The sequence below is a fragment of the Oncorhynchus mykiss genome, chromosome 17, assembly GCF_013265735.2.
Source record: "Oncorhynchus mykiss isolate Arlee chromosome 17, USDA_OmykA_1.1, whole genome shotgun sequence".
In the NCBI taxonomy this organism is placed as follows: Eukaryota; Metazoa; Chordata; class Actinopteri; order Salmoniformes; family Salmonidae; genus Oncorhynchus; species Oncorhynchus mykiss.
The window spans coordinates 29,899,550-29,927,165 of record NC_048581.1 but is presented as its reverse complement, the minus strand read 5'-3'; the positions used below and the strand labels follow the sequence as shown (position 1 = coordinate 29,927,165).

At 43.6% G+C, this 27,616-nt stretch overlaps 1 protein-coding gene across 1 annotated transcript; it reads right to left on the bottom strand.

The window, feature by feature from the left end:
* Positions 1–1,016: 1,016 nt before the first annotated feature.
* LOC110493671 (sphingosine kinase 1) lies at positions 1,017–26,358 on the bottom strand. The gene is made up of 7 exons (XM_036949671.1): positions 25,574–26,358; positions 12,816–12,965; positions 7,247–7,341; positions 6,806–6,921; positions 4,445–5,324; positions 4,148–4,207; positions 1,017–2,193 (listed from the first exon to the last, which is right to left on the bottom strand). The coding sequence occupies exons 1-6, from the start codon at positions 25,998–26,000 to the stop codon at positions 4,169–4,171; spliced, it is 1,707 nt and encodes a 568-aa protein (XP_036805566.1). The 5' UTR covers positions 26,001–26,358; the 3' UTR covers positions 1,017–2,193; positions 4,148–4,168.
* Positions 26,359–27,616: the final 1,258 nt, after the last annotated feature.

Sequence of the window (27,616 nt, the reverse complement as noted above, 5' to 3'; positions counted from 1 at the left end):
TATTCTGTGGGTCCATTACCCTTGTGTTTACCGGTGTGCTGAAAACGAGGGCGTTGACTAATCTTTTTGCTTGAACAAAGATGCTTAGTGTTCATGAGTGTGAGACAGTACAATGTGCCATTGTCAATGAGTGAGACAAACTGATTTTTGTAAAGAAGAAAAGGACACGTGAATGGGTTGTTGATTTCATTTTTTTCTCCTCCCACCTTTTTAAAAGTAATTCCTGTACCAAGCATAGCAATCAGGCTTCCATTACTTCTCTTCCTCTGACTTTCTTTCTCTTTTCCTGCCTGTACAGTACGCCCTTAAGAACGTTCCTTTGCTTTCCCAATTTAGGCTGCAGTACTTGTAGCGTTGCAGCCTTAGTTCGTACCTGCCAAAATTCTCCTGTGTTTGAAGGTTGCAATCTCTCTCGCTCTCGCTCTCTCTCTCATGCCCATGTTTCGCCACTATTGCAAAAACACTGAAAATAATGTGAAGCCAGGTCTCAAGAAAACATGGGGGATTTCAAGCACATGAAGTTATGTACTAGTTTCTGTGTACGTTTATATTCAGACTTATTCATTACTGCGAGAGATTTCCAGCCAAAGCATGTAACATGTTGCTTTAAGCCTTGAACACAAGACTTGACTGTACGATGTGAACATTTCCACAGTGGCCTGTTTTGGTAAACTAATAAACGTATGATTTTTAGCCTGATCCCTCTGTACAGAAGTCATGACTATACTATAAATACATAATATATTTAACAAACTTCAGCTCTGTAAGTGGTCATGTGAACGCTTGGGACATATGTATACATTTGCAGTCTCTTTCTTTTTTTTTACAGTTCCTTTCATTATGTTAAGATCTGTTTTAAAGTGATGCATTAAACTTTGCAAGCAGTACCATGGTTACAAGTTGTCGCTTGTGGTGGATTGAAGTTGGTTCTACAACAGAGTAGTGTTTTTAGTTGACCTCACTTAAAAGAACAAAACGGCAACTTTAATCGTGTAATTCAAAAGAAACAAGAAAGGTTTTGGTTTTCACTTTATTTGATTCAACATTTTGCCAAGTGGAAAAATAGAACTCTGTATTCAACTCAAGTAAAGAACATCAATCAAGATTTATAAAAAGAACAGTTACTATCCCTTCACCAAATACACCTGAAAAACACTGTCAATTTAGACAACAGTCAAGCAGCAGCAGTAAGACGGTTACATCTAACAAATCCAAGAGTTTTGGGTTCGTACCGGACTGAAGTTCTTTAGCTAGACACCTTCAAGTGTCAACAATGGAGTATATTAGGGCCTGTGCCTGAGTTTTCAAACGAGGACATCTAAGCTTCATCAATCCTCTTTTTTTTTGTTGTTCTTAAGCAAGCACTCAATTCAACTGGAAATGGGTTACAGGAGTTGGTCTGTCCCCTTAGAAATCCAATGAGGAAATGAAATATTGAAGATTAATAGGACCGGTATCAAGTCTAAGCATCAGTACAGTACACACCCCTCTTCCCACCACTAAGGGGCAACATGTTCAAGGCACACCAAACAGTTTCAGGGGCTCTTTCTCAATCGTTTAAAATCTGTCCTCGCTTCCTTTCCTGCATTGCTCTGATCTGAAAGAACTGGCCAGGTGAAAGCCTGCCAGCCTACTGATGAGGAAGGGAAGGGTAAGAATTGTTACAACTGAGAAAGCGCCAGGGGCTGCATAGGCTGAGTAGGGCACAGAGTTTTCTAGTCAAGTGAAGTGGTCAGGAAAAATCATGGCCCAAGCTAGCTACAAGGAATGGATTTGCGCATATGTCAAGCAGAACACTCCTGTGAAAATCAGAATTCTGAACAACAATTTCTCATGGAGGAACTGAAATAAGCGACTCGTGTGCATCTTGATATTTTCACCTCCATTTCCCCATCATAATAACTCATTGATTTCCAGCATGCTAAGGGGCGCGTTCCTCTTCCCAGGTGTTGCCGACGACTGCCAGAGCTTACAACTCCTAGATAGGTATTTTTATGTATCAGCTAACCATGTAATACTGTTGCGATCTGTCAGTCGGACGTGGCACACAACGTCTGAGCAGGAGAACGCAACCAAGGTAAGGATTGGAAAGTCATGTGCTGCTGCTCTAAAATAGCAATCAGTAGGGGGAGGAACGCCAGATGAGCTCAATCAATTCAGCAGTAGGGGGAGGAATGAGATGAGCTCATGTCCCTGAAAGGGTTAAAAGCAGAGTTAATAATTGTGTACTTTAAACAATGCAAGGGTGCTTTCTTTTGCATGCGGCACAGCTAAAATCACATTTGTCATTTCTTTAAGTATGTCATTTTGGTCTTCCCCATTTATAGTTATTTAGACTGGACTGATGACAGGTTTGCAACATCAAAAACCCAGTCATTGCACAATATCACAACATGAAACTGACATTTTTGCATTTTGGGAAGATTTTGTGGCCCAAATGTGCACTCAGTCATATCAGGGGCATTTTTGGCTCCAAAAATATAAACCGAGGCCCAACAACATTCTCTCAGGGTATCCCCCAGTTCCATGACCTCTTATCCCCTAAGGCGAACAAGATGAACCTAAACATCTTTCTTTCCCAGTGTCAGTCAGAACCTTATGTTAAACATGATGCTCAGTCTCCACAGCATCTGTGGAGAAGGGCTGTGTGCCAAGACCACGTCTGCATCCCTATGGGCCCTGTTCAAAAGTAGTGCACTTTATAGAGAATAGGGTGCCATTTGGGATGCATACCACACAATGCTGGTCCCTCATGAGCATTTAACAAGTCAATACTCTCCCTCATCCCTCCCTCTTTTCCATCCCCTGACCAATGTGCTGTTTAATCAAGCGCCACCTCTCTTCCTTTTGTGTTTAAGGCAAAAGAATCACCCGAGAGTTCAGAATCAGTACAGAAGAAGGCTAAGACGAGTGTAAACTCAGGCTAGCTACTGTATTAGCATCACATTAGCCTTAGGTTGCTCTTGTCATCATTTCATAGTTTATCTTCTCTGTTTTAAAGCTTTATGATAAGGTGATGATTGCTGAGAAGGGGTTTGTACAGTGTGTGTGTGTTGTGTACTGTTGGTGTCAGCTGCAGGCAGACAAAAGAAACTGGGACTGCTCTGTGGTGCACTGCAGTGTCGAGAAAGGGAGGAGGAGGGGATGGATGGATTGGATGGAGAAGGAGGATGGATGGGGGAGGGGTATGGGGCAAGACTGCAGTTGGAGACCTGATACAGGCACTACAAGTCATCAATCACGTAACCTGGACCTGTGCTACAGGCCTTCCTCTGCAGGACAGGCCACAGAACAATAAATAAAGGCAGTGTCTATCACTCTAGGCCGTTTTAAAGCTAGTGGTTCATGGAAATATGAGGTATAAAACAAGCACATATCAAATTACTTGAAGATACGTTTTCTTTAGTATATTTGTTTGCATGTCAATGTAAGTTGGCTGGTGGATTGAAGAAGTCATGGAAGTATGGTGCGTTTTCAGCTCATCACAACAATGACTAATCCAAAATAAACTCCAATCTTTTCAAATCCAAAACCGGTCATCAAGTAGTCCAGAGTCAGGGTCCTAGGCCTTAGGATAAACTACTGACCCTCAAGATTCAAGGTAATCAAAAACAACCCTATGTTAATTGAGCATCAATGGTTGAGGGATGATTTCGGCATCGGCGCAACTGTCCCCTAATTACTTGAGTTCAAATGAATTGGTTTCTAATAATGTCAATGCTGGCTCCCGGAGATTGTATGTATCTTCCATATGTCCACGTCACAGCGGATGAGAGCAGTCAAGGCATCTATCCAAACCCCATTCGTTGCATAAGAAGGAAAATGAAAGTTGAGATGCCCTCCCATTAGACAAAGCATGCCCGGGGTCTGTGAGTGGCAGGTGGGTGACTGACACTACATCAAGCCCTACATCATAGGGTACGGAGAATGTATGTGTGGGTGGGCATGGTGGTGGGGCGAAAATATTCATATTTGATGAGTTACTCCATAAGTATAAGGCAGCAGAGCTCTTGATCGATCTCTCACCTTGGTTCTAGTAATGTATTTATGTCATAGCTTGGAACAGCCAATTAAAGGCCAGTTGCTTTGTGCTAGTGGGAAGCCATCTTAGAACAGCCTAAATGCTGTAGAAATTAAATGTACCCACCCATTGTGAACTTTTTGTGTTCTAGCCTTGCTCCTCCTTCATGGCACATCCAATCCAAACCTTCAATTCAAAGAATAAATTCAGAGAGAAGACTAAAAAGTACATTTAATCCCACCTCCCTTTAAGATGTGAGCAGAAAATGCTAATGCTAATTGTTAGCATTTTCTGGACGATGCTATGCTAACTAATGTTAGCTTTTAGTGTAGCATACCATTAGCATAACATGCTAACGCTAGCCATCTATCCAGTGGATCTTGTTAATCATCTAGTGATGAGCCTGGCTATCCCGCCATGTACCTGGGCCTGGACCGGCCCATACTCCACCACCTCCCCATCCACTGTGATCACCCCTTTTGGCGAGTAGGGCTCCAGCCGCAGCGCCCGCACCCGGGTGTACACCAGGTGGGGGCAGTTGTTGGCCAGGTGGGTTCCCTTCTCCATGGCCAAGAAGAGACGGAGCAGGGCCGTGCGTGATATGCCTGCTCGGACATATATCAGGTGGATGAGGCCGTCATCAAGTGTAGAGTCGGGTGCGGCATACAGGTCCTTTGCCAGGTGAGACTGGTACATGGCCAGCATGAGGACAAAGTCCTCCTCGGGCACCACCACCCAGTCACTGGGCACCGGCTGGTCCAGGGGCACCAGGAGAGAGTCTGGCGGGCCTGTTAGGGTGGCATTAGCGGACATGGGTTCCCAATTCTTCGCCTTGAAGGCGTTGTTTGAGTTACGGGAGTTGTGAGCTGCGTTCTGGCACGGCGAGTCCTTCGAAGGCCGGCAGAGGAGGGTAGAGGAGCAGAATGCAGACGATGGCGGTTGGCATTGAGGTGACACGCTCGTCATCTCCTCCAACGAGACTGACGATTGCCTATCCTCCTCCTCTCCATCCACCTCGTCAACCGGCAGGTATGCCAGGCGGCCCTTATACACCCTCAAAGATGCCAACCTGACCAACGTCCCCATGGTGAAGCGGGCGGCGCCCACGTGGCGGTACTTCTCGCTCTCCACGTCCACGTCAGCCACAAAGCCCCAGGCCAGCGAGAGGAAGGAGAAGAGGCGGGTGGGGTTGGAGGGGCTGGAGCCCAGGTGGATGGAAGCCAGGTCCATGCGAGACACCAGGCCCTTACACAGCAGGAAGCCACAGCTGACCAGCAGCTCCTCGCTTGACACCGGCTGGGCCCTGTCAGGGGGGAGGAGAGAGAGAGAAAGAAGAGGAGGGGGGAGTTAGCGGTAGACACGACAGACAAAAGACAAGCCCGGCGGGGGGGGGGGGGGGGGGGGGGGGGTAGAGAGGTCATGGGACCCCCAGCCCCACATCAACCACTCAGCCTGCTGTCTTTTCTCCTCTACACCTCAGCCTATTAGATAATGACGTCTCAATAGAGTTCCATACGATTGGGGTCACGTCCATATGGCAGCATATCCATATTCAGCGTGTATTCATGATTCATCCTAGGCATTAGGCTCACCATTCAATAACAGCCATTGATTGGGGTCTCTGTTCGGCTTTCTTTTATCACGTTTTTATAGACAATAACATCGTACCATTTTGAGCTATTTTCTTAGTCACTGAAAAGAGAACTGGGGTGTAGTATCTCTTAACAACCAGTAGAGGGAGTTCTAACTATAAACTATTAGAGTCATCCGATCCCACTGCTCAAGGCAAAACTGACCCGTTTTACCGTTGTGTCTGTCCTATAGCCTACAGCCCAAACAGATCTGGGACCAGCATATATACATAGAACAACCGGTGATACAGTAAGCCACTGTTGATCAAAAACAGAGCAGCAGATAATATTCTGGATCCCCTGCAGGGCAGAGAGAACAAAACAGACTCTGGGTCCTTCCTCTCATTGTGTGGCAGGTTGACTGGGGCTTCTGGTGGGGGGGTGGCAGAGATGGATAGACAGGAGGGCATGCTGGTAGTGTAATTGTGATTCATTGTGTTGATGTTCTGTACTGTGGTGGTTAAAGAATGAGCCAGCAGCAGTATGTTTGTTATCCACTACTGATTCTGGGGATTTACTCAATACAGTTTGTCAAACATATGGGCAGTAGTAGGCCCTGTGCTGGTGTAGATTGTTGTCTATAGTGTATCCTTCTTTACGGTCTTCCTGGAAGTATATTTCTCACACAACTGGATAAATTGGTTTTCAACTCAATATTCCCTTCTTTGAGGTGATCACTGATCCAACATGGGAAACAGCAACGCAATGCATTACTTGTCACAAATAATCATGCCTGATTGAGTACCTCAATGGAAGATGAGGGGGGAAGCACGCATTTTCAAAGTACATTATTGGGACTAACTGCTGCTAACTAACTGCTACATGGTGGTCTTGGTGTGTCACCCACCCAGAGTAGTGGTGTCTAACTGCTACATGGTGGTATTGGTGTGTCAGCCACCCAGAGTAGTGGTGTCTAACTGCTACATGGTGGTCTTGGTGTGTCACCCACCCAGAGTAGTGGTGTCTAACTGCTACATGGTGGTCTTGGTGTGTCACCCACCCAGAGTAGTGGTGTCTAACTGCTACATTGGGGTCTTGGTGTGTCAGCCACCCAGAGTAGTGGTGTCTAACTGCTACATTGGGGTCTTGGTGTGTCACCAACCCAGAGTAGTGGTGTCTAACTGCTACATTGGGGTCTTGGTGTGTCACCCACCCAGAGTAGTGGTGTATAGAGGCAGCCAGGGCGTTACCAGAGCCCCCAGGTAGAATTCCCAGTGGGGTCTGGATGGCCTCCTCCCAGTCCTCTCTCTCCATCAGGCCATTCACAACCTGGGGGGAACAGATAGAGCAAGGGTCACCCAACAGCCAGAGAGCCACCAGATCTAGGGCCACTTTCATAGACCAAAATAAGGCCTGGTCTAAACTAAAGTGCACTTTCAGTGGAAACTCTCCAAAAATAGGCTTAAAAAATCGGTGCCTATGCAACAATATGCAAGGTCAGGCAGAACCACGGATCTCAGCAAACTGGGGGTTTGAGGTTTAGAAGTGAAAAGAATGCCATGTTGGCACCAGAAGTTCCAAGACAGTTACTAGGTCAAGTAAGAATGCAAATTTGAATTCTTGTCGGGAATGGATGATTGTATTTGTACCTCACCTCAAACAGCAGTCCGTCTCCGGACATGATGACTAGAGCACCCCACTGTGACAGGTCAGCCTCTCTCACCAACTCCCTGGCATGGTTCTGCCGCTCTGAAAACAGACAAGGAAGACGAGTACATTTACATGTGTTTAGGTGTGTGCGTGGCTGTAAAACCACTGTTTGTGTGTTATTGTAGTGTCAAAATCCCTCTCTTTTGTAGTTGTGAGACCTTCCAATCACTTTGGGAATGAAGTGGGTGTGTGGTTCGACAAAGTGCAGAAATTTGAGATGGAGAGGACAAGGGCAGGTATGACCCTTCCGGGGACAAACTGTTGTGAATACAATAGCTGAACAACAAAACACAGGGAACATGGAATGTAGACTACACTGGAGGTTGGTGGTAGCCTGGACAACTGATAGGCCCCCTACAGTACCAGGCTCAGTGGAGGCTGGTGAGGGGAGGATGGCTCATAAATGTTGAACGGAGTAAATGGAATGGCAAACCCATAGAAACTATATATTAGATACCTGTGACCAGGCGAGCAGCACATGTCTTTAGGGCAGAGAGGACAGTTGATATGCCACCTTAATGAAATGCAGTATCACATTGCAAATTAGATTAAAAGGCCAAACTACGTTATAGGGCCCTCCATCAAATTAGACTGGGGCAATCAGCAGATTGTACATTGCGACAGGAGTAGGATTACGTTTCATTTATGATGCTGATCAAAGGTCAGATTTCGTCTTTCTCCCCCAATGGTTAAGGTTGGGCTTAGAGGAGGGTAAGCTGATCCTAGAACTGTATCCATCATTCCACTAGGAGAAGGATTACGTTTCCCCTAGCACTGACCTAAGGTCAGTTTTGTGTTATTTCCCTGTATGGTTAAGGTTATGCTTAGGTGAGGGTAAACTGCTCGTAGAGCTGTAATACATTTTCTTTAGGGGGCAGTAAGTCTATCAGTGGAGGCTGCTGACGGGAGGACGGCTCATGATAATGGCCGGAAGAGAGGAAACCACATGGAAACCATGTGTTTGATACCATTCCACCAATTCTGCTCCAGCCATTACCATAAGCCCATCCTCCCCAATTAAGGTGCCACAAACCTCCTGTGTAGTCTATATATAGTGAGTGACTGGTACTGCTTCCTGTACCATCACTGTTACTTTCCAATCGCACCTTTTATTACCCTACATTTCCCTAACACTCTGCCGGGTTAATATTAGTAGCACACTCTCAGAGGGAAGCGCGTACACACACACACACACATAATTCCTCTCTCCTCAAAACACATTCTTTATAAAAGGCCAGACTGTCTAAGAGCTCTTTGGCTGTAGCCACTCAAGCTTAACAGCTTAAGCCAAGTCTTTCTTTCTTCCCCAAGGAATCTGATCTTTACCTCTCAAAGGCTGTGTTTACACAGGCAGCCCAGTTCTGGTCTTTTGACCAATCAGAGATTTTTCATAGCTGATCTAATTGGTCAAAAATATCAGAATTGGGCTGCTTGTGTGATCGCAGTGTCTGTTTGCACAGAGATACTGTATAGTAGTGTTTCCCAACTCCGGTCCTCCAGTACCCCCAGCAGTACATATGGTTGTTGTGGGCCCCTGACAAGCACACCTGATTCTACTTGTCAACTAATCATAAAGCCCTTGACAAGTTGAATTAGGTGTGCTTGTCAGGGGCCCACAACAACAATATGTACTGCTGGGGGTACTGGAGGACCGGATTTGGGAAACACTCGTGGATCTCTATGCTCCCTTGTTTGTCCTTGCGTCTGAAACCCACTGACAGCAATACCCTCTCTCTATGTTTCCTTTCCGTGTATGTAGTCTACAAGACAGTAGTGTGATTGTTCGCTGCGTCGTTTTATGCTGGTCTTGACACAACAGTAGAGCGCATTCCCCTCTGCAACATAGCCTCAGTAATCGGATGCCTCCCCCGAGGCCTAGGTCCCAAATGGCACCCTATTCCCTACATAGGCCATGTGGTCAAAAGCAGTGCACTATGTAGAGAATAGGGTGCCATTTGAGACGCAGACCCTTTCTTACCTTTCATTCATTACCCTCCTGCTGGGCCTGAGAACAGTATACAGGCAAATCAATTTCCCTTCATCAGTCTCCTCACGTGACATTTGCATGTGCAGAGGCTATAAACACAGTGTGTGTAGATAGCCAGTCAGTGTCAAGACGGAGGGCAGCGCAGCTGGAAAATATTAGGAGGCTGGTTGCTGCGTAGGAGATGTTGATGTTGTTTACATCCTCCCTTTACTGTTAATGGGGATAGCTGATCGTAGCCGATAGCACTTTAACACACACATGCTCACACTCATACACACAGACAGCTCGGGGGGGGGGGGGAGTTGGTGCTTTTAGTCATTTTTATGAGTGTTTGTTGTGGTGATGGGTTGGATGGTCAAATATGAGGTCTGGGACTGGGCGCAGTGCAGTACTGTAGTGTAGCTTGACTGACCGGCTCAGTCTCTGGGCTGCAAGCAATTGTTCTTCCTTTTCCCAGTTCTGTGGCTCTGTGGAATGAGACAATCATTACACTGCTCCTTTTTCTCCATACTGGCCCTGCGGTGGAGGGGAGGTGTGTGTGAGTTTGGACAACTATCCTGTTCTCTACAGTGTGTGTGTGTGGACAACTATCCTGTTCTCTACAGTGTGTGTGTGTGTGTGTGTGTGTGTGTGTGTGTGTGTGTTTGGGCAACTATTCTGCTCTCTACAGTGTGTGTGTGGACAACTATCCTGTTCTCTACTGTGTGTGTGTGTGGACAACTATTCTGTTCTCTGCACTGGGTGTGTGGGTGTGCATGTGTCTCTCAGGGTTGGTCTCAGGGCAACCATTGTTGTCCCTCTAAAGAAGCTACAATTCGGAGAAAGAGAGCGAGGCTTAACCTCCAATGCCACCATGCAGTTTCATGTCCCCAGACTCCCCTCGTCCCTACTCACTTTGCTTCACTCTCCTTTCCCTGTCCCTCTCCTCCCAGCCACACTCTCACTGACCCTGCCTCACACAAAAGGAGGTTCCAAACCCATCTCACACTAGGGTATATACAGTATGCTGCTGGGCTGAGTAAGGACACAGACATGACATTTAAAAAAGGGCCATTTAATGTTCTAGGTACGATGAGGACTGCGCCAGGGATCCATAATGCACACTGACAGTAATAGCAGGGATCCTTTTCTTTGCAGGTGACTGACTCCCTGTTCACAAAGGCTACGCTGTGTGTGTGTCTATCTGGAGACTTTGGGTCAACAGAGGTGGAGCAGAAGAGGCAGTGGTGTGTGTGTGTGTGTGTGTAGATAAGTCAACCAGGTTGGGAGCTTGAGGACACGCTGTGGCAGCTTAGTCAGCACCCAGGGACAGGGATGTAGAACCAGTAGAATCACCTCACCACACGCTCTCCCGCCCTGAGACCAGGCCACAGGGCCACAGGCTATAGAACTCACTGTACTGTTTTGAAAACCAACCACAGCTAGGTTACAATGGCACTGGAAAGATAACATCCTGCAACAGATTCGCCTAGGTCTCAAACTGACAATAGTAAACAGTGGCTTTTTCTACTATCATGTTTTCTGGGCCACAGGCTATATTAATGACATTTACTGTTCTATTCCAAAACCACCACAGCTGGCACTGATATAGATGGGTCACACCTGCACTAATCTCACTGGAAAGACTGTCACTGGGAGAATAAGAATAAGAAGATTAACATCCTGCCACTTTCCATCTGTTAGGGTGTCTCTCAATAAGGTGGCTTCCTTTCCTTAACTAGGCAAGTCAGTTAAGAACAAATTCTTATTTACAATGACGGCCTGCCCCGGCCAAACCCGGACAACGCTGGACCAATTGTGTGCCGCTCTATGGGACTCCCAATCACGGACGGTTGTGATACAGCCTGGAATTGAACCAGGGTCTGTAGTGACGCCTCTGGCACTGAGATGCAGTGCCTTAGACCGCTGGGATACTTTTCTTCTTCGTCTGAACTGACAGAGAGAAGGCGTCCTCATACAATTTATCCTTTTCAGAGAGAGAAACAGAGATCCATTGAGACCCTTGCGCCAAGCCTCCTCCATGCCCAGTTGCCCAGTCTCCCTCTGGGCAGTGGACTCATCCTTCCCCTCCCTCTGGCACCGCCACACAGCCAGGGCTCCAATAATGGGCCTGTCCTCGCTCATTAGCGTCCCCATGCTAACCGTCCGCTAGGCTAGCACAGCTCTGGTCCTGCCTCAGTCTCACTGGATTAGCACTGAGAGCCACTGATATTTTCCTTTCGCATGGTTCCAGTAAACGGATTACCAGGCCAGCCAGTACAGCTTGGCTCGGCTGGACTCTTTAGTGTTAAAAGGGGTAGCAATGGTGATGCAGAATCTTTGTTTGCAAACTAACACCTGCACAACCTTCTATCTTACTCTGAAAAGTGTTGGCATCTACCTGTATGGTGACTACCTGTCTATTCTTTTTGTCTCTCCAATTTTAACATATTCAGCATTTCAGAATGCGTTCAGAGGATTGCTCTCTCAGTTTTTGGGAAAGGGATTCATTATCTTGCCTGCTCTCTGACACTGCAGTGATTTAAGAACAGAGGGAGAGGAACTCAATAGCCTGAAATGTAGGGCTTCAAAAGCTACATCTGGGTCATATTCAAATGTACTAAAACATAGTAGAGACTGCCTAAACGTGTCCAACAAGAAACTTTTCATTTTCAGTTGTAAAGCGTTTTGCTAAGGTGTGCCCTAATGGATATGACCCATTTGATGAGCTTTGAACCAGAAGCCTAATACAAAACTAGTACATTATCATTACAATGTCCCCAGACTGTGGCAGCACACATGACAATGATTACCCGATCAATGTGGCTAATAAGTTACATCAAATCTCCCCCCCCCCCACACACTATTATTATCCAGGCTGCATCACATCCGGCCCGTGATTAGGAGTCCTGTAGGGCGGCACACAATTGGCCCAGCGTCATCCGGGTTAGGGGAGGGTTTGGCTGGGGTAGGCCGTCATTGTAAATAAGAATTTGTTCTTAACTGACTTGCATAGTTAAATAAAACATTTGATTTGAATTATTAGCCCATCAATAGGGCCCATAACATCATGGTGAACCAGATTTGACAGAGGTTTGTGTATTAACATAACATGTTACATAATGGATCTACATGCATACACATATGTGCCGGCAGCACTTGATCGGAATTCTGCCAGCTAGCGATGAAAACAGCCAGAGGATTTATAAATGGGGGGGGGTCAACTTGAGAGAGAGACGGCCATTAGCTCCTTTGCTTGACATTGCCAATTGGAGTGGAGGGATACAGAATGATGGTTTCTGCTTTGTTTTGTCCAGTCTGCCAAGCAGCTGAGCGTTAGTGTGTGTGTGTGTGTGTGTGTGTAGTGCTTTGACAGTTGGATTATTCATTGACCTGTCATTGCAGGTGTTAGTGTAGGATATTGACCTGTGATCACCTGTGTGCCAGTGTATGCACATGCATTAACTCAGCAGAGATGACGCGTGTGTGCGTGCCTGCGCAATTTACCTGCGAGTGTGTGCATGCACTTACAGTACACTATACTCACCAGTGATGACCAGAGTGTGTGGGACACCGGCCTCGTTAAGCATGTGTTGGACGTGTCCGGTGAAGAGGCTGAGGGCCTGGCCCTTCCCACTGTGGGGGTTCACCAGTAGCATGACGCTGCAGGGACGGTGCACCTCACTGTAAAGCACGCCTAGAACAGAGAGATGCACGGACAGGGATTATGACAGATGTTAGACCTGCTATTTTTGGTGACCTTTGCAGAAAATCTCACAAACACAGAAACCCATACAAAGACAATTATAGTGGGAAAATGTTAAATCGCTAAAGTTCATATTCAGATTAGAGTGTTTAACACAATGTTTAGCTTGATTATATATATATTTTTCCCCTTTCCAATGTTCTACTCAAGGTGAGGGTTGATGGTCACTAGACTTGATGCTTAACGTTATGGATTATTCTCATGTCTGTTGATAGTGATTGACGCCAGACTGGATGTACAAGGATCGAGGACACACTGATTCTGTTGCAGCAGACAGTCATTGCATTTTGGGTTTTACTTCCTAAAAGCCTCTCGGGCTGCTGTTATCAGAACATTTGGTCCTGTCTGATTAGGACATAAAAGGGCCCGTCTCCAAGAGGCCAGTTAGACATTTTCTTTGTTTCCGAGCTGTGTGTTGTGTCCCTGTTGCAACTTGTAATAAACCAGGTAGATTTCTGATTGACTCAATCTGTGACTTCTCTTCTCTTTCGTTACAACAATAGACAATGGAGGGAGAAGCTTGATGTTAATATTATTAAGGCCAGGAGTTTTTCCTGACCATGTTCCATGACCAGGCACTAAAACTAGGGCCCTGAGTTTTTCCTGTTCAGGTCACATTGGTGGTCAGCAAAAACTCCCATCCCTTATTTCTAACATTCATCCTCAGACTATACTGATTAGACAAACACTCAGAACTATGACTCAGGGCTTCTTTGCCAATTATTAACTTTCTGCGTCAGTCCGCTCTAGCTAAACCATTCTGGGAAATTCAAGTATTTTAGTCACGGAGGATGGGGAAGCCAGGTAAACAAGTTTGTAAACATGATGAACGACTTGAATGACTTGCTATGGGTGGAGAACAAGGACAGTGCTTTGGATGCTTCCTGGATGAGGTCATCCACCAACATCCAACCTAATTGGCAGGGCGTGTTTTTCTAGACGACCCCATGTCTACTGGAGCTACTGTCAACATATATCGCAGACTACACCATTACAAGTTAGGAAACACCACCTATCAGAGTTCTAGTATCTGTACTACTGCAAACAGTGTGTTGCAGTCTATGGTTGTGTCCCAAATGGCACCCTATTCCCTTTATAGTAGTGCGCTACAAAGGGAATAGGGTGCCGTTAGGGACACAGCTTCTGACAACACAGGTTAGATTATGAAACACCACCTATCAGTACTGTAGATATGTGGTATCTGTGGAGTTTGGTCACAGGGCTTTGACTTAGCGTAACAGGGCGTAAGATGGAATGGGGTGTGTCTACTGTAGGTGCCTTGTCACAAGGCAGTTAAAGTGACAACGTGTTTGATAACACATGGCCTCAGTTAACAGCCCCATGTACCTAGATAGCCTTCCTACTTTGCTTGACGTATACTGAACAAAAATATCAACTCAACATGTAAAGCGTTTGTCCCGTGTTTCTTGAGCTGAAATAAAAGATCCCAGGAATGATCCTTTTAAGCACAAAAAGTGTATTTCTCTCAATTTTTGTGCAAACATTAGTTTACGTCCCTGTTAGTGTGCATTTCTCCTTTGCCAAGATTATCCATCCACCTGACACGAGTGGCATATCACAAAGCTGATTAAACAACATGATCATTACACAAGATGGCACCGACAGATATGTTCGCCTCGCTTCGAGCCCTTAGGAAACTATGTAGTATTTTGTTTTTTAAACATGTTAACCCTCTCAAGGCTGCTGGCCTAGACCGGTATCCCTAGCCACGTCCTCAGAGCATGCGCAGACCAGCTGGCTGGTGTGTTTACGGACATATTCAATCGCTCCCTAGTCCACCAATGGCCACCATTGTTCCTGTGCCCAAGAAGGCAAAGAACTGAACTAAATGAATACTGCCCCGTAGCACTCACTTCTGTCATCATGAAGTGCTTTGAGACACTAGTCAAGGATCATATCACCTCCACCTTACCGGCCATCCACTTCAGTTTGTATACCGCCCCAACGGGTCCACAGATGATGCAATCGCAATCACACTGCACAATCACATCTGGACAAGAGGAATACCTATGTAAGAATGCTGTTCATTGACTACAGCTCAGCTTTCAATACCATAGTACCCTCCAAGCTCATCATCAAGCTGGAGGCCATGGGTCTCAACCCCTCCCTGCGCAATTGGGTCCTGGAATTTCTGACGGGCCACCCCAAGGTGGTAAAGGTAGGAAACAACATCTCCATCTCTTCGCTGACCCTCAACACTGGGGCTCCATAAGGGTGCGTGCCCCCTCCTGTACTCCCTGTTCACTGCGTGGCCATGCACCCCTCCAACTCAATCATCAAGTTTACAGACGACAACAGTAGTGGGCTTGATTACCAACAATGATGAGACAGCCAACAGGCAGGAGGTGAGGGCACTCGGAGTGTGGTGTCAGGGAAACAACCTCTCACTCACCGTCAACAAAACAAAGGAGATGACCATTGACTTCAGGAAACAGCAGAGGGAGCACCCCTCTATCCACATTGAAAGGACAGCAGTGGAAAAGGTGGAAAGTTTTAAGTTCCTCGGCTTACACATCACAGACAAACTGAAATTGTCCACCCACACAGACAGTGTGGTCAGCATAGATATAAGCTTTTAACGGCCCCAAATACACTTCCATCTAAAATACATTTTTTTTAAAACATCCTCACACAAAATATAGGTTGAAGCAACATCATGAATTTGCTAAAAAAGCCACACTGTTTTTCATGTCTCATTCTAACCACATACCAACAATAGCGTTTACCACGTTAATATCAACCAAATCGGGTATTTATCTGATGTCTTTGCCTAATGGGACGTTTCTATGAAATGTGGACCCTTTCATAACAAGTAATGAAGTCCTGGGAGGATGGAGATGGCAGGGCCCTCATTTATAACTGTTGTGTACATTTCACACAATTTCTACATGCTCCATTTATGAAAAGTCTGTGCACGTACAAAAATATTGAGATGTATCGATATTTTGCAGTGACTTTTTCAAGCTAAACATGTATGTATGCTGCCTGTCCGCACACTGACACATTCTACAAGATTGATTGTATATTGATTGTATATTCAAACAATTTAAAAGTAGGCTAAATGCTACAGCCCACACCCCCAGACTAATTGTTGTTCACTATTTTGTTTATCAATAGACTATTGGGGTTCTATGTCCTGCTTTGGTGGGCTCGGAGTTTAAACATATTACGCTCCCATCACACAGCAACAGCTTACCCATACTGTCAAATTACAGTACCAGTCAAAAGTTTGGACACACCTACTCATTACTCACTTCAACCAAACAAAACTACTCTGGTACATTATATTGTCAGTTATATGATACTGTCAGTTCAGGGATTATTGAAAGAATCTCTACTTTTCTTCAAATATTTTTCTAAATATTAACATATTTAATACACAGTACCAGTTAAAGGTTTGGACACACCTACTTTTTCTTTATTTGGACTATTCTCTACATTGTAAAATAATAGTGAAGACATAAACTGTGAAATAACATATATGGAATCATGTAGTAACCAAAAAAAGTGTTCAAACAAAGATTTGCCTTGACAGCTTTGCAGACTCTTGGCATTCTGTTTTTTTTATTAACACAATTTTCATCATATCCCCCATTTGTACATAATACATGTCAGCTTGCAATACAATATTTAAACCACTCGCAGATGTGTGTACGCATGGTCTAGAATTTGTGGAGAGGTGAGCACATTCTCACATCAGGTAAAATGTATCATAAATTTCAACTTTTGCGTGAAAAATGGCACACGGACATTTTGGGGTTATATTTTGTACTTAAGCGCGGTTTATAAATGAGGCCCCAGGGCAGTGCCCTCATAAATAATTTGGCATGGACCTGTGCCAACCCAGCTGGCAAGGGCCCCAACCATGCTGTGTTTTTGCTTCATCATTACCCACGAGGCCCGTCTTGTCTGGACCCATTGACACTTCCTCTTAGCCACCCTACCCATTCCCAAACATTCCTTCATTATAAACTGGCTGTGGTTGAGAGTACCACCTCCACCTACGGTCTTGGTTGTCAGCAAGATGCAATGGTTAGGGTCAGTTTTTCCAGGTGAAACCGGTCTCTAGCTCACCTGACCACGAAAGCACTTGGCCCTAGTTATATTATGGCCCTAGTATCCTACAGCCTATAACTAGGGTTTGGACGTTTTCCTGGTCCAATCAGGGAACATCCAGTATAACCCATCATCAGCTAAACAACATGGCTCATTGCCACATGACACATCTAGAAGAAACCAACAAAGCACACACGCAAACAGAGAGAAATAAATTAACAATCTGGGTTTCTCTAGAAATAAACTGACATTGCTCATTGTGTTCACCTCCCCACAATGGCTCTTTTGTACACGGGGGGGAAGCATTTCTATAGTCATTATTGTGACTAATGAAATCATGATACTAGATGTTGCTCTCTGTTTGTTTTGGCCTGGTGTGGTCAGAGGTCTGAACAGATCTGTGTCCCCTTAACAATCACATCTGAGCATGCCCAGTGGGCACTGAGGTAACACAGTAGTGTGGGGGCGGATAAAGTTGTAACACCACTTGCCATGCCCTTAAAAGGTCATAAACGTGTCATCCTTATCAAAGGTCAAATCTCTTAATCTTCACATTGTGTGGTTGCGACATGTACTGGTAGCAGACTACTATAAAACTATAGTCCGATTGTTATCGGTTTTAGTCTGTTGCCCTTGGTTAAGTACATAAACACTGATAGTATTTATTATGACACAAAAAAAAGACAATAAAAAAGGCAGTAGACTTACTGTAGAAAGACGAAGGCAAATGGGCCATAAGCAATTATTTGGGATGGTTAAAGATGCCACTAAAAGGCACTTTCCAAACCGATTACTGTAGAACCATATTGACAGTGGTAAACCAAACTACTCCGAAGGAACGCTTGCTGTCTGACCGACATTTCAGCTGAATTCACTAGTGCAGTGATTAAGAAATGTCTCATCTGTAGACTTCAAAACCTAGAGGAAAAACCCCATGAAGAGTATTTTTCTAGTCTAGGCCTAGGATGGCATCTTAGAATAGCAAACTTGCACAGTATTGCGTGACAGATCTCGCTTGCGACTCAGTGAAGTGTCTGTTCTCGTTAGACATGGAAGACGGAGCATTTGTTTATTTATTAGCTAACGCTCTCCACTTTTCCTCGAAACTGAACTGGGTGGCTTACAGCTTCAATTGACTATAGAAGATGTTGGTGTAGGGTGAAGTTTCCCCTAGACACACTGATCTTGGGTCAGTTTTCCCTCTACTGTTTAAGGTTAGGATCGGGGGAGAGGAAGCTGATCCTAGATCTGTACCTAGGGGAAAGTTCACCCCTGAGCAATGATGTTCATATCAGGGACAGGCAGTGAAAGACTGACGACTCACAGTTGAACTTCCTTGACTTTCAGTTGAACTTCCAACAAAAACGTTCTTTGAATTATGCATTAGCTACTTATTCTAATGTCGCTACTTTGAGTGTAGCTCAAATTCTCTATTTGTGGAGAATGGGGAGGTATGACACAGCGTTAATTGCGGCTGAATGAGCCTGAGATGGCCTAACTATCTTTATAGGAAGGAGGGGGAGGCAGGGTGCCAGGTGTTTTATACACTTGGCTGGGCCCAATATGTATTTCTGTCTGCAGTCTATGTGGTTATGAATACCTGATGTGGCCATTCTCCCCCCTCTGTCTCTCTCATTGTGTCGCTCTCTCTGTTCTTTGGGAGTTCTGTCATGGGGGAGAGGATGGGGGGGGGGGGGGCAGGGTGTTCTGCTACCACTTCACTTACTCAGGCTCAGTGGTTTGAACATGCATCTTTCCTCCCTCCCTTCCTTGGAGTAATCCCTGATCTAACATGATCAGTGGTGTAAGCAATGCAGGGGCGTGCTTGCTTACACCTATCTGACTGTTAGATCAGCGATTACTTTAAAGTAGGGAGGAAGAAAAGATGCATTTTAAGTCTAAGACTCTTTAGGTCTTCCTTAAGAGGACCTCATCTGCCACCTATTAGCCTTTCAACACTTTGGCTCGGCCACTTTATGGTCTCGGGCCAGACGTCACAGTTTCATAGCATCTACCATAATATGTTTTACTATTTTCTACATTGTAAAAATAATAGTGAAGACATCCAAACTATGAAATAACACATATGGAATCATGTAGTAACCAAAAAGTGTTAAACAAATCAAAATGTATTTCATATTTTTCAAAGTAGCCATCCTTTGCCTTGATGACAGCTTTGTACACTCTTGGCATTCTCTCAACCAGCTTCACCTGGAATGCTTTTCCAACATATGCTGAGCACTTGTTGGCTGCTTTTCCTTCACTCTACTGTCCAACTCATCCCAAACGATCTCAACTGGGTTAAGGTCTGGGAATTGTGGAGGCCAGGTCATCTGATGCAGCACTCCATCACTCTCCTTCTTGGTCAAATAGCCCTTACACAGCCTGGAGGTGTGTTGGGTCATTGTCCTGTTTAAAAAAAAATGATGGTCCCACTAAGCGCAACCCAGATGGGATGGCGTATCGCTGCAGAATGCTGTGGTAGCCATGCTGGTTTGGTGTGCCTTGAATTCTAAATAAATCACTGACCGTGTCACCAGCAAAGCACCATCACACCACCTCCTCTATGCTTCACGTTGGGAACCACACATGCAGAGATCATCTGTTCACCTACTCTGCGTCTCACAAAGACACGGCGGTTGGAGCCAAAAATCTCAAATTTGGACAGATTTTGAGATTCTCAAAATCTCAAAAAGGAAAGATTTCCACCGGTCTAATGTCCATTGCTTGTGTTTCTTGGCCCAAGCAAGTCTCTTCTTATTATTTGTGTCCTTTAGTAGTGGTTTCTTTGCAGCAATTCGACCATGAAGGCCTGATTCACGCAGTCTCCTTTAAACAGTTGATGTTGAGATGTGCCTTTTACTTGAACTCTGAAGCATTTATTTGGGCCGCAATTCCTGAGGCTCATAACTCGAATGAACTTATCCTCTGCAGCAGAGGTAACTCTAGGTCATTCTTTCCTGTGCAGGTCATCATGAGCCAGTTTCATCATAGTGCTTAATGGTTTTTGCGACATCACTTGAAGAAACTTTGAAAGTTCTTGACATTTTCCAGATTGCCTGAACTTTATGTCTTAAGGTAATGATGTCGTTTTTCTCTTTGCTCATTTGAGCTGTTCTTGCCATAATATGGACATGGTCTTTTATCAAATAGGGCTATCTTCTGTATACACCCCCCTACCTTGTCACAACACAACTGATAGGCTCAAATGCATTAAGAAGGAAAGAAATTCCACAAATGAACTTAACAAGGCACGCCTGTTAATTGAAATTGCATTCCAGGTGACTACCTCATGAAGCTGGTTGAGAGAATGCCAAGAGTGGCTACTTTGAAGAATCTCAATTATAAAATATATTTAGATTTTTTTTCAAACATGATTCCATGTGTTATTTCATAGTTTTGATGTCTTCATTATCATTCTACAATGTAGAAAATAGTAAAAACAATTAAAAACCCTGGAATTAATAGATGTGTCCAAACTTTTGACTGGTACTGTATATTTTGATTGACCAAAGTATCAGCTATCACACAATGTAAAGGAACAACCTCCTAATTCTTATTTTCTTTTTCATAAAATGCAACTAACCGGATTTGTCAATTCTGTCAGACACAATAAAAGGCTTTTCACTTTTACATTTATTGTCCAAGGCCTTGATATGTTTAAGTTTAACATTAGATTATTCAAATATGTAATACAAATCTCCAAACTTCTGTATGTTTTATAGCACTATATCATGCTCCAGGGCTAATTTAGGTAGCATTTTGGCCTTTTCTTAGCACAGCAAATACGTTAATAATTTAAGCATATGTTGTAGAACAGTAAATAAAATATATATATATTTTTATATTGACAAAAAGATAGATCTTAAAAGGGGTTATCCATTAATGACGGAGTTGACAAGCCAATGATGGAGATAACAACAAATTCTCAAAATACATATTTTTGCAGATAAAAATAAAACCTCTATACAAATATTTGTAAAATATAGAAAATTATTCATTTGAAAACCCCCAATAAAAATATAACCATTTTATCAGATATTTCAGCACTCGTTATATATTTTTTTAATTTAGTTTTTTTTCCCTCTGGAGTTGACAAATTGCATTAAAATTCATATCCTATCCTAATCCATCAGTAAGATGGAGTTGACAGTTTATGGTTGTGACAATGGTGATTTCAATATTGTTTGTTTAAATCTATCAAAAGTAGAAAGCTTTACAGACCATGATTTGTGTTGTTGCACTACATGTAATGAGGACATGAAGAAGGGGTCCTTTAAGTGTCGCTGACCCTGTTCATTCATGGTTCATTGAATTGACCAAATCTCCAGACACATTTTTTAGGAATCGCAGTTTTAAAATACATTTTGTTTAAAGAGTGCTATTGCAAGAGACTACACAAGATCCTTTTCAGTCAATATTCATTATTGCCCGTTTTAGAATATTAAACACTTTGAGAGTTTTAAATTGGGAGACTTTGCTCTGGACAAGGGCATTTCCGTGCATTTTGCCTAAATGAAATTGAATAATATTTAAAATATTTAGAAAATTCCAAATGCAAAATCTATCCCCTTATAAAATAAAAAATAAATACATCCAACTATAAGAATTCCTGAGTTATGTGATACTGTAAGTATATAACCTACCATGATAAGCTCAACGCCAACATACTCTTAAATAGTACAATAGTAGCAAGCCAAGTTATGCTTAATTATTGCATGTACCCATCAATGCATTCTTATACGTCAGATGTTGGTAGTACTAAATCTGGACAAACCCCCATTAGGAGAAAAGCCAGCTCCCACATTAAAGGACTTATGGATTCTAGATTATTATCACCCATTTGGCCACTAGCAGCCATAACACATATCTTAAGTATAATATGGAGAAGGACTGGGCGATATATCGTGAATGCCAGTACACAGTTATGAAGAATACACATACCGGTAAAGATTTTTACAATACCGTCCATAATTACATTTTGATAAAGTGCTAAATAAACTAAAAGTTCTACAAAAAGTTTTGTCCATGTTTTGTTGATCATTAAACCATCAGAATGGAGAAAAACTATTCAAACCACTTAAAATGAATGTGTTGCCATCCTAGGGCCATGCACTGCCCATAAAACATATTTAGAACTTTTGTTATTCAGCAACATCAAATACCGTGAAATACCGCCATTCTGTCAAAAATATTGTGATATGATATTAATGCCTAGCCTTAATATTGAATGGATTTGTCATAGGCTAGCACATCCACTAAATGTAGTTAGCTTAACTGTCTGCATTTGTGCTGGTAAGATACAAATCAGATGTGTCTTGTGTAGGCTGTTTTAGTCCCCCCCCCCCATTCCCCCGCAATTTTTTTTTAAGCAATCCTGAAATCGTCTTTGGACACCTACATAAACAGTCCCTCATTAACCCAAATGCATCTTATCTATGTCTGATGGTACCTCACCAAGACAAACACAAATAGAATAGCCTTGTACACAACATCGTGGCAGTGTGTTTGAGCGAGTAAACAGATTCTGGCTGAGTTGAGACTCAAACCAGACCGACCACAAAGGGTGTGGAGGGAGGAGATGCCTGGTGTGGTGATTTGTTCTCAGAGAGAGAGAGAGAGAGAGAGAGAGAGACAGGGGGAGAAAGAGAGGAGAGCGAAAGAGATGCAGAGATTGAGAGAAAGATGGGGGAGAGAAAAAGTGGAAAGAGGGAGAGAGAGAGAGAGATGAGGGAAAGATAAAGAAGGATAGAGAGAACGGCAAAGATGTAGATGGAGAGAGAAAGAGGGGTGTTAAAGAAACAGAGCGTAAGTCAGTGAGAGACACAGTGAGTGAGAGGAGCGGAGAGGATCTAACCACCGGCTGTCACTCTCCTCTTGAGTGGTGTCTCCTGGGTATTTTCGGCAGTGGGGTGAGATGGGCGAGACAGCTGAATAAAAAAACGACTCCGAAGTAAAAACTCTACGGATTTTTATAACCTATAACTGACAAGACTTTCGCAATTGATAGAATTAAACTATCACTCAGATTTAACTAAAGATGTGCACCTTACATGCTTACAGTACATTGTCTGTAAACATACAACGTAACGTAACAGCAGATTATAGCCATGATACTTTACAAATAAAGCTGTGTAGAGGAAGCTGGCTACCCACCATGAAAACCCACAACCACACAGTGAGAGACTGCCCTACTCATGGACTATAATAGACCATGTTGGTCTTTGTTGAAATGTGGTTCAAGCGTTGTGTCATTAGCTGAATAGGGAACGCGCAAAGAACACAGCAAGCCATAAACAGACAAGGACATTCACTTTCTTTTCATTGCTATACAGATGTAATTCAAATCTCATTCCATGTGCTGTACATTGTTCTGTGAAGCCATGAGGGAAAAACACAGATACAGATTCTTATCAACATTATTTAGTGACAATGACATTTAGCTGATTTTCTGACCAGCTTGTGTGTTGTAATTCCTCTTTCTATCATCTTCACTGAGTGGCCTGAAACACTAAGCTGCTGTGAGCCCAAGGGTCTAAACAGGGAAGGCCCCAGAGAGAGGTGTGTGTGTGTGTGTGTGTGTGTGTGTGTGTGTGTGTGTGTGTGTGTGTGTGTGTGTGTGTGTGAGAGATGGGCTTAGTCAGAGGTCTTGACAGCACGTCAAGGCTCATCTTGGAGAACGTCCGACAAGAGTCCTCAGGGAAAAGGACTGCTGTCTCACTGCTGGGGCCTCCGAGTGAAAAAAAACACACAACTTTCCATCTTCCTCTTTTTCTCTCACGTTCTCTTCTGCTTTTGAAGCAGAGGAACAGAGGTACCTATGAATACAGAGAACTCAATGCTACCTATATACTTAGAAAAAACAATAACTACAAGCTGAACCGTGGCCCCTGGGGAATAAAAGATAACTCGGTAAACAGTGGACATCTGTGGTATATTGATCCGTTTCATCCAGGATCTATAATATCCAATAACGTACACTAGTATATTATTACACCTCATTCATTTCAATGTGTGCAAGGATGTCTATATGAATACAATATGCTGTCATCCTAGGATTAAATTAGATATGCTATGTTGTATGATTACAGCCGGGTTCATTACTATACCCAAATGTGTATTGTAATGCATGCTGTTGTCCATGCAGTGCATCTGGTTTGTCGAAGGGGCCAGTGGTTAATATATTAGTAATGGTATTGAGTGTGCTGGAAGCGACCTGCTTTGTTGCTGAAAGTAGAGGCCCTTGAGATGTGTGACAATGATGCCCGTCTTATTAAATTCTCCTCCCTTGTCCCAAATGGTACCCTATTCCCTACTACAGTGCACTACTTTTGACCGGATCCCATGTAAATGGGGTGCCATTTGGGACGCAGGTTCATTTCACACTACAGATGTACTGTAATGACATGGGTGCCGCGGGATAGAAGACCATGTTGATTTACAGGCAGATGAACAGACAGTAAAGCTTCCTAAAATGGTATGTTTTTTTATGGTAATCAAATGGTTGTGTAAGCATTGAGAAGATATCAATGTCAAGTTTCAAAGGCAACTATAATATCCATAGTACAGTATCTTGCAAAGTTGACTTCTATCTCATCTCTCCACTATCTTGGCTATTGGACAGTTTGATCATTGGACTGTTTGATCAGTTGTAGTTAGATTGTGCAGCAGCCCACTTCTCCCCCACCATTAGAATTGACGGCACACAGGCATGAATTCATGTATCACGTCAATAGAAATACCTCACTTTGCTGAGGAATTTCTATAGCTCACATCCCTTGATAAAGCCTCTATAGAATTCCCAGCCTCTCGGTTTATAGGCTACCTTCGTCTTTTAAATTAGTGTGATTGGATGACCAAGCTATAGACTTACATAGCACTTCACTTCTGGAAGGAACAACATTTTATTGGTTCCCTGATTTGTTAGCATGGCTTGACCCTTGTTTCTGAACCTTACAATTAAAGTGCATTATTCCCACTAGAGTAATTATAGATTTATATCCCTTAGCACTCATACCTTTAATAGGCCTATTGTCTAGATCAGATTTTAACCCTAAACACCTAATTCAATTAGTCAACTAATCATCAAGCCTTTGACTAATTGAATCAGGTGTACCAGTTTAGGGTCGAAACAAGGAGAGAAGCATGTTGGGAAATCCTGATCTGGATGTTGTTTCTTCTCTGTTAGTATTTCTCTATTAGTTGGCTTAGGCCAGGGGTATTCAACTCTTACCCTACGAAGTCCGGGGCCTGCTGGTTCTGTTGTATCTGATAATTAATTGCACACAATTTGCGCCACAGCAGTAGATTAGATTATGCAAAGACAACCGTTCTTCCTATGTCAATGACTAAATCATGTATGCAAGACAGGCATACCAACTTGATAAATAACATGAATGTGATAAGCACACACAGCACTTTCCTCAACCACAAAATTATACGAAACTATATGACTTGCTCACGATTTCTCAAATGTTGTTGGCGAACAGAGCTCTCCCGGATGGTGCCAGCCCATTTCTCTGCCTCCTCCAGGTTGGCGCGTGGGTCCTGGAACTGGGATACCCGAAAGCACTGCTCGACCCGCTGCCTGGCCACTCCAGAGCTCATCCATCGTCTTTTAAAGGGGTAGAAATAGACAGAGAAGTACGCGTCCGCGTTGTCATCTGCGCTGAAAGCCCGGCAGCCGACACAGTCCCTCAAGTTGAAAACCACCTTGCTCCGTCCCGCAGGTGTTGACGTGATCTTCTGAATGGTGAGATCTCTCTCGGTTAAACTCACCGCGTACCTCACCTTTCGGTTGCCGGTGGCTGTGAATTCCCCGTACTGCAGAACCTGGGTGATTCCGTTGCGATATGGTGGAGGGTCCGATTCGGTTATCTTCGGGTCCATCCTGCGCGCAGAGGGAGGAAGGGACGCGATCCGCAGACCTGCTTGCGCGTGATAAGGGAATGCACACAGTCAAATACCCGCTGAAGAAGCAAGCGGTCTGCTGGGCAAGAGACTGCGAGTGATTTCAACGCTATTAAGATGTTTTCCCTTTGAAAAATAAGTGTCAGGTCGCTCTCTAGTGATAGAATTGAGGAACGACAATTAAAGCGTTGTGCACGGCGCCTGTACCTGTCACCAAAAGTGCTCGACTAGATTTGCCCACGAAATAAGATATACATTTTTTTTTTTACAGTACATTTCACATGGGACCTGTCCATTAGTTATCACGTTAAGACTTTTTCATCAGGCCCTGTTTACAAAGTGCATGATCATTGTGTCATTTCGAAAGAATGTAGCCTACGTGGGCTTCTCTTCGCTGACCAGCGCACCAAGGGCGCAGAAAGTGGAGGGCAAAGCACACTTGTCATATCAGTAGAATCTCAGGGGAAATTCCAAATTGGTCTAGTCTGAAGAAGTGTCCATTTTTAGAAGACTGTATTAGGCTACTTTGAACCCATGCGTAAAACTGGGCAGCCTTGCCATCTATATGGGGCGGCAGGGTAGCCTAGTGGTTAGAGCGTTGGACTAGTTCAAATCCCTGAGCTGACTAGGTACAAATTTGTCGTTCTGCCCCTGAACAGGCAGTTAACCCACTGTTCCTAGGCCGTCATTGAAAATAAGAATTTGTTCTTAACTGACTTGCCTAGTTAAATAAAGGTAAAATAAATATAAATATACAGACTAAACGGAACATGTTCCCAGTCCTGAAGTTATTTCTGGGAATAGAAAGCAGCAGTCTAACGTTCATCTCAACTCTTCATCCCAAAATGTCTTATCGGCGGTCTGTGTCTACAGCGCGCTCTCTGGAAGAAGTTGAGCTTGTGTTGTCACCATTGTGGTCCACCACTAGAACCAGAAAGAGGGAGTGGAGGATGCTGCCACTTAGTGCGGCATGCCAGTGCGTATCATAGGTTATTTTAATGTTTTGGTCAGTAAACGCCTCCGTGGCCAATGTTGCTTTCTCTAGAAATAAATTCCAAAGCGCTAAATATCAATTTTCAGAAATGTTGGTATTTGTATTTCACATATGCCTCACTCTCAGAACTCTCAGAAATAAGTAGACTAACAGGTTTTACAATCAATTAACTACATTTTAAATAAATACATGTGCAAATGATACCTTTTGATATCAATTTTTTTTAAACATTTCTCAATCAAGTAATTTGAAATCTGTATGTAAAACATTTAGATTTGATCTTTTATGCATTTAGCAGATGGCCTAATTCAGAGAAACTTACATTAAGTGCATTCATGTTAAGATACTGTCGCTCAGTAAAACAACCACATATCACAGTCAAACATACAGGACTGGAACATTCCATTCCAGCTAAACAATGGACATGTAGCGTTTTGCAACAAAACACAATTTTATACACATCTAAAGTCTATGAATAAAAAATATGACAATATTTTACACACACATGAAGGGAAGCAATAATAATTTCTGTTGAAAAAACATCCACTACCGTTCAAAAGATTGGGGTCACTTAGAAATGTCTTAATTTTCCATGATAACA

Coding starts and splice junctions, on each gene's coding strand:
- LOC110493671 (XM_036949671.1), bottom strand. CDS start 26,000: ATGGACCCGAAGATAACCGAATCGGACCCTCCACCATATCGCAACGGA. Junction 12,966..25,573: donor CCAACAACATTTGAGAAATC/GTGAGCAAGTCA, acceptor TCTCTGTTCTAG/GCGTGCTTTACAGTGAGGTG. Junction 7,342..12,815: donor ACACACTCTGGTCATCACTG/GTGAGTATAGTG, acceptor GTCTGTTTTCAG/AGCGGCAGAACCATGCCAGG.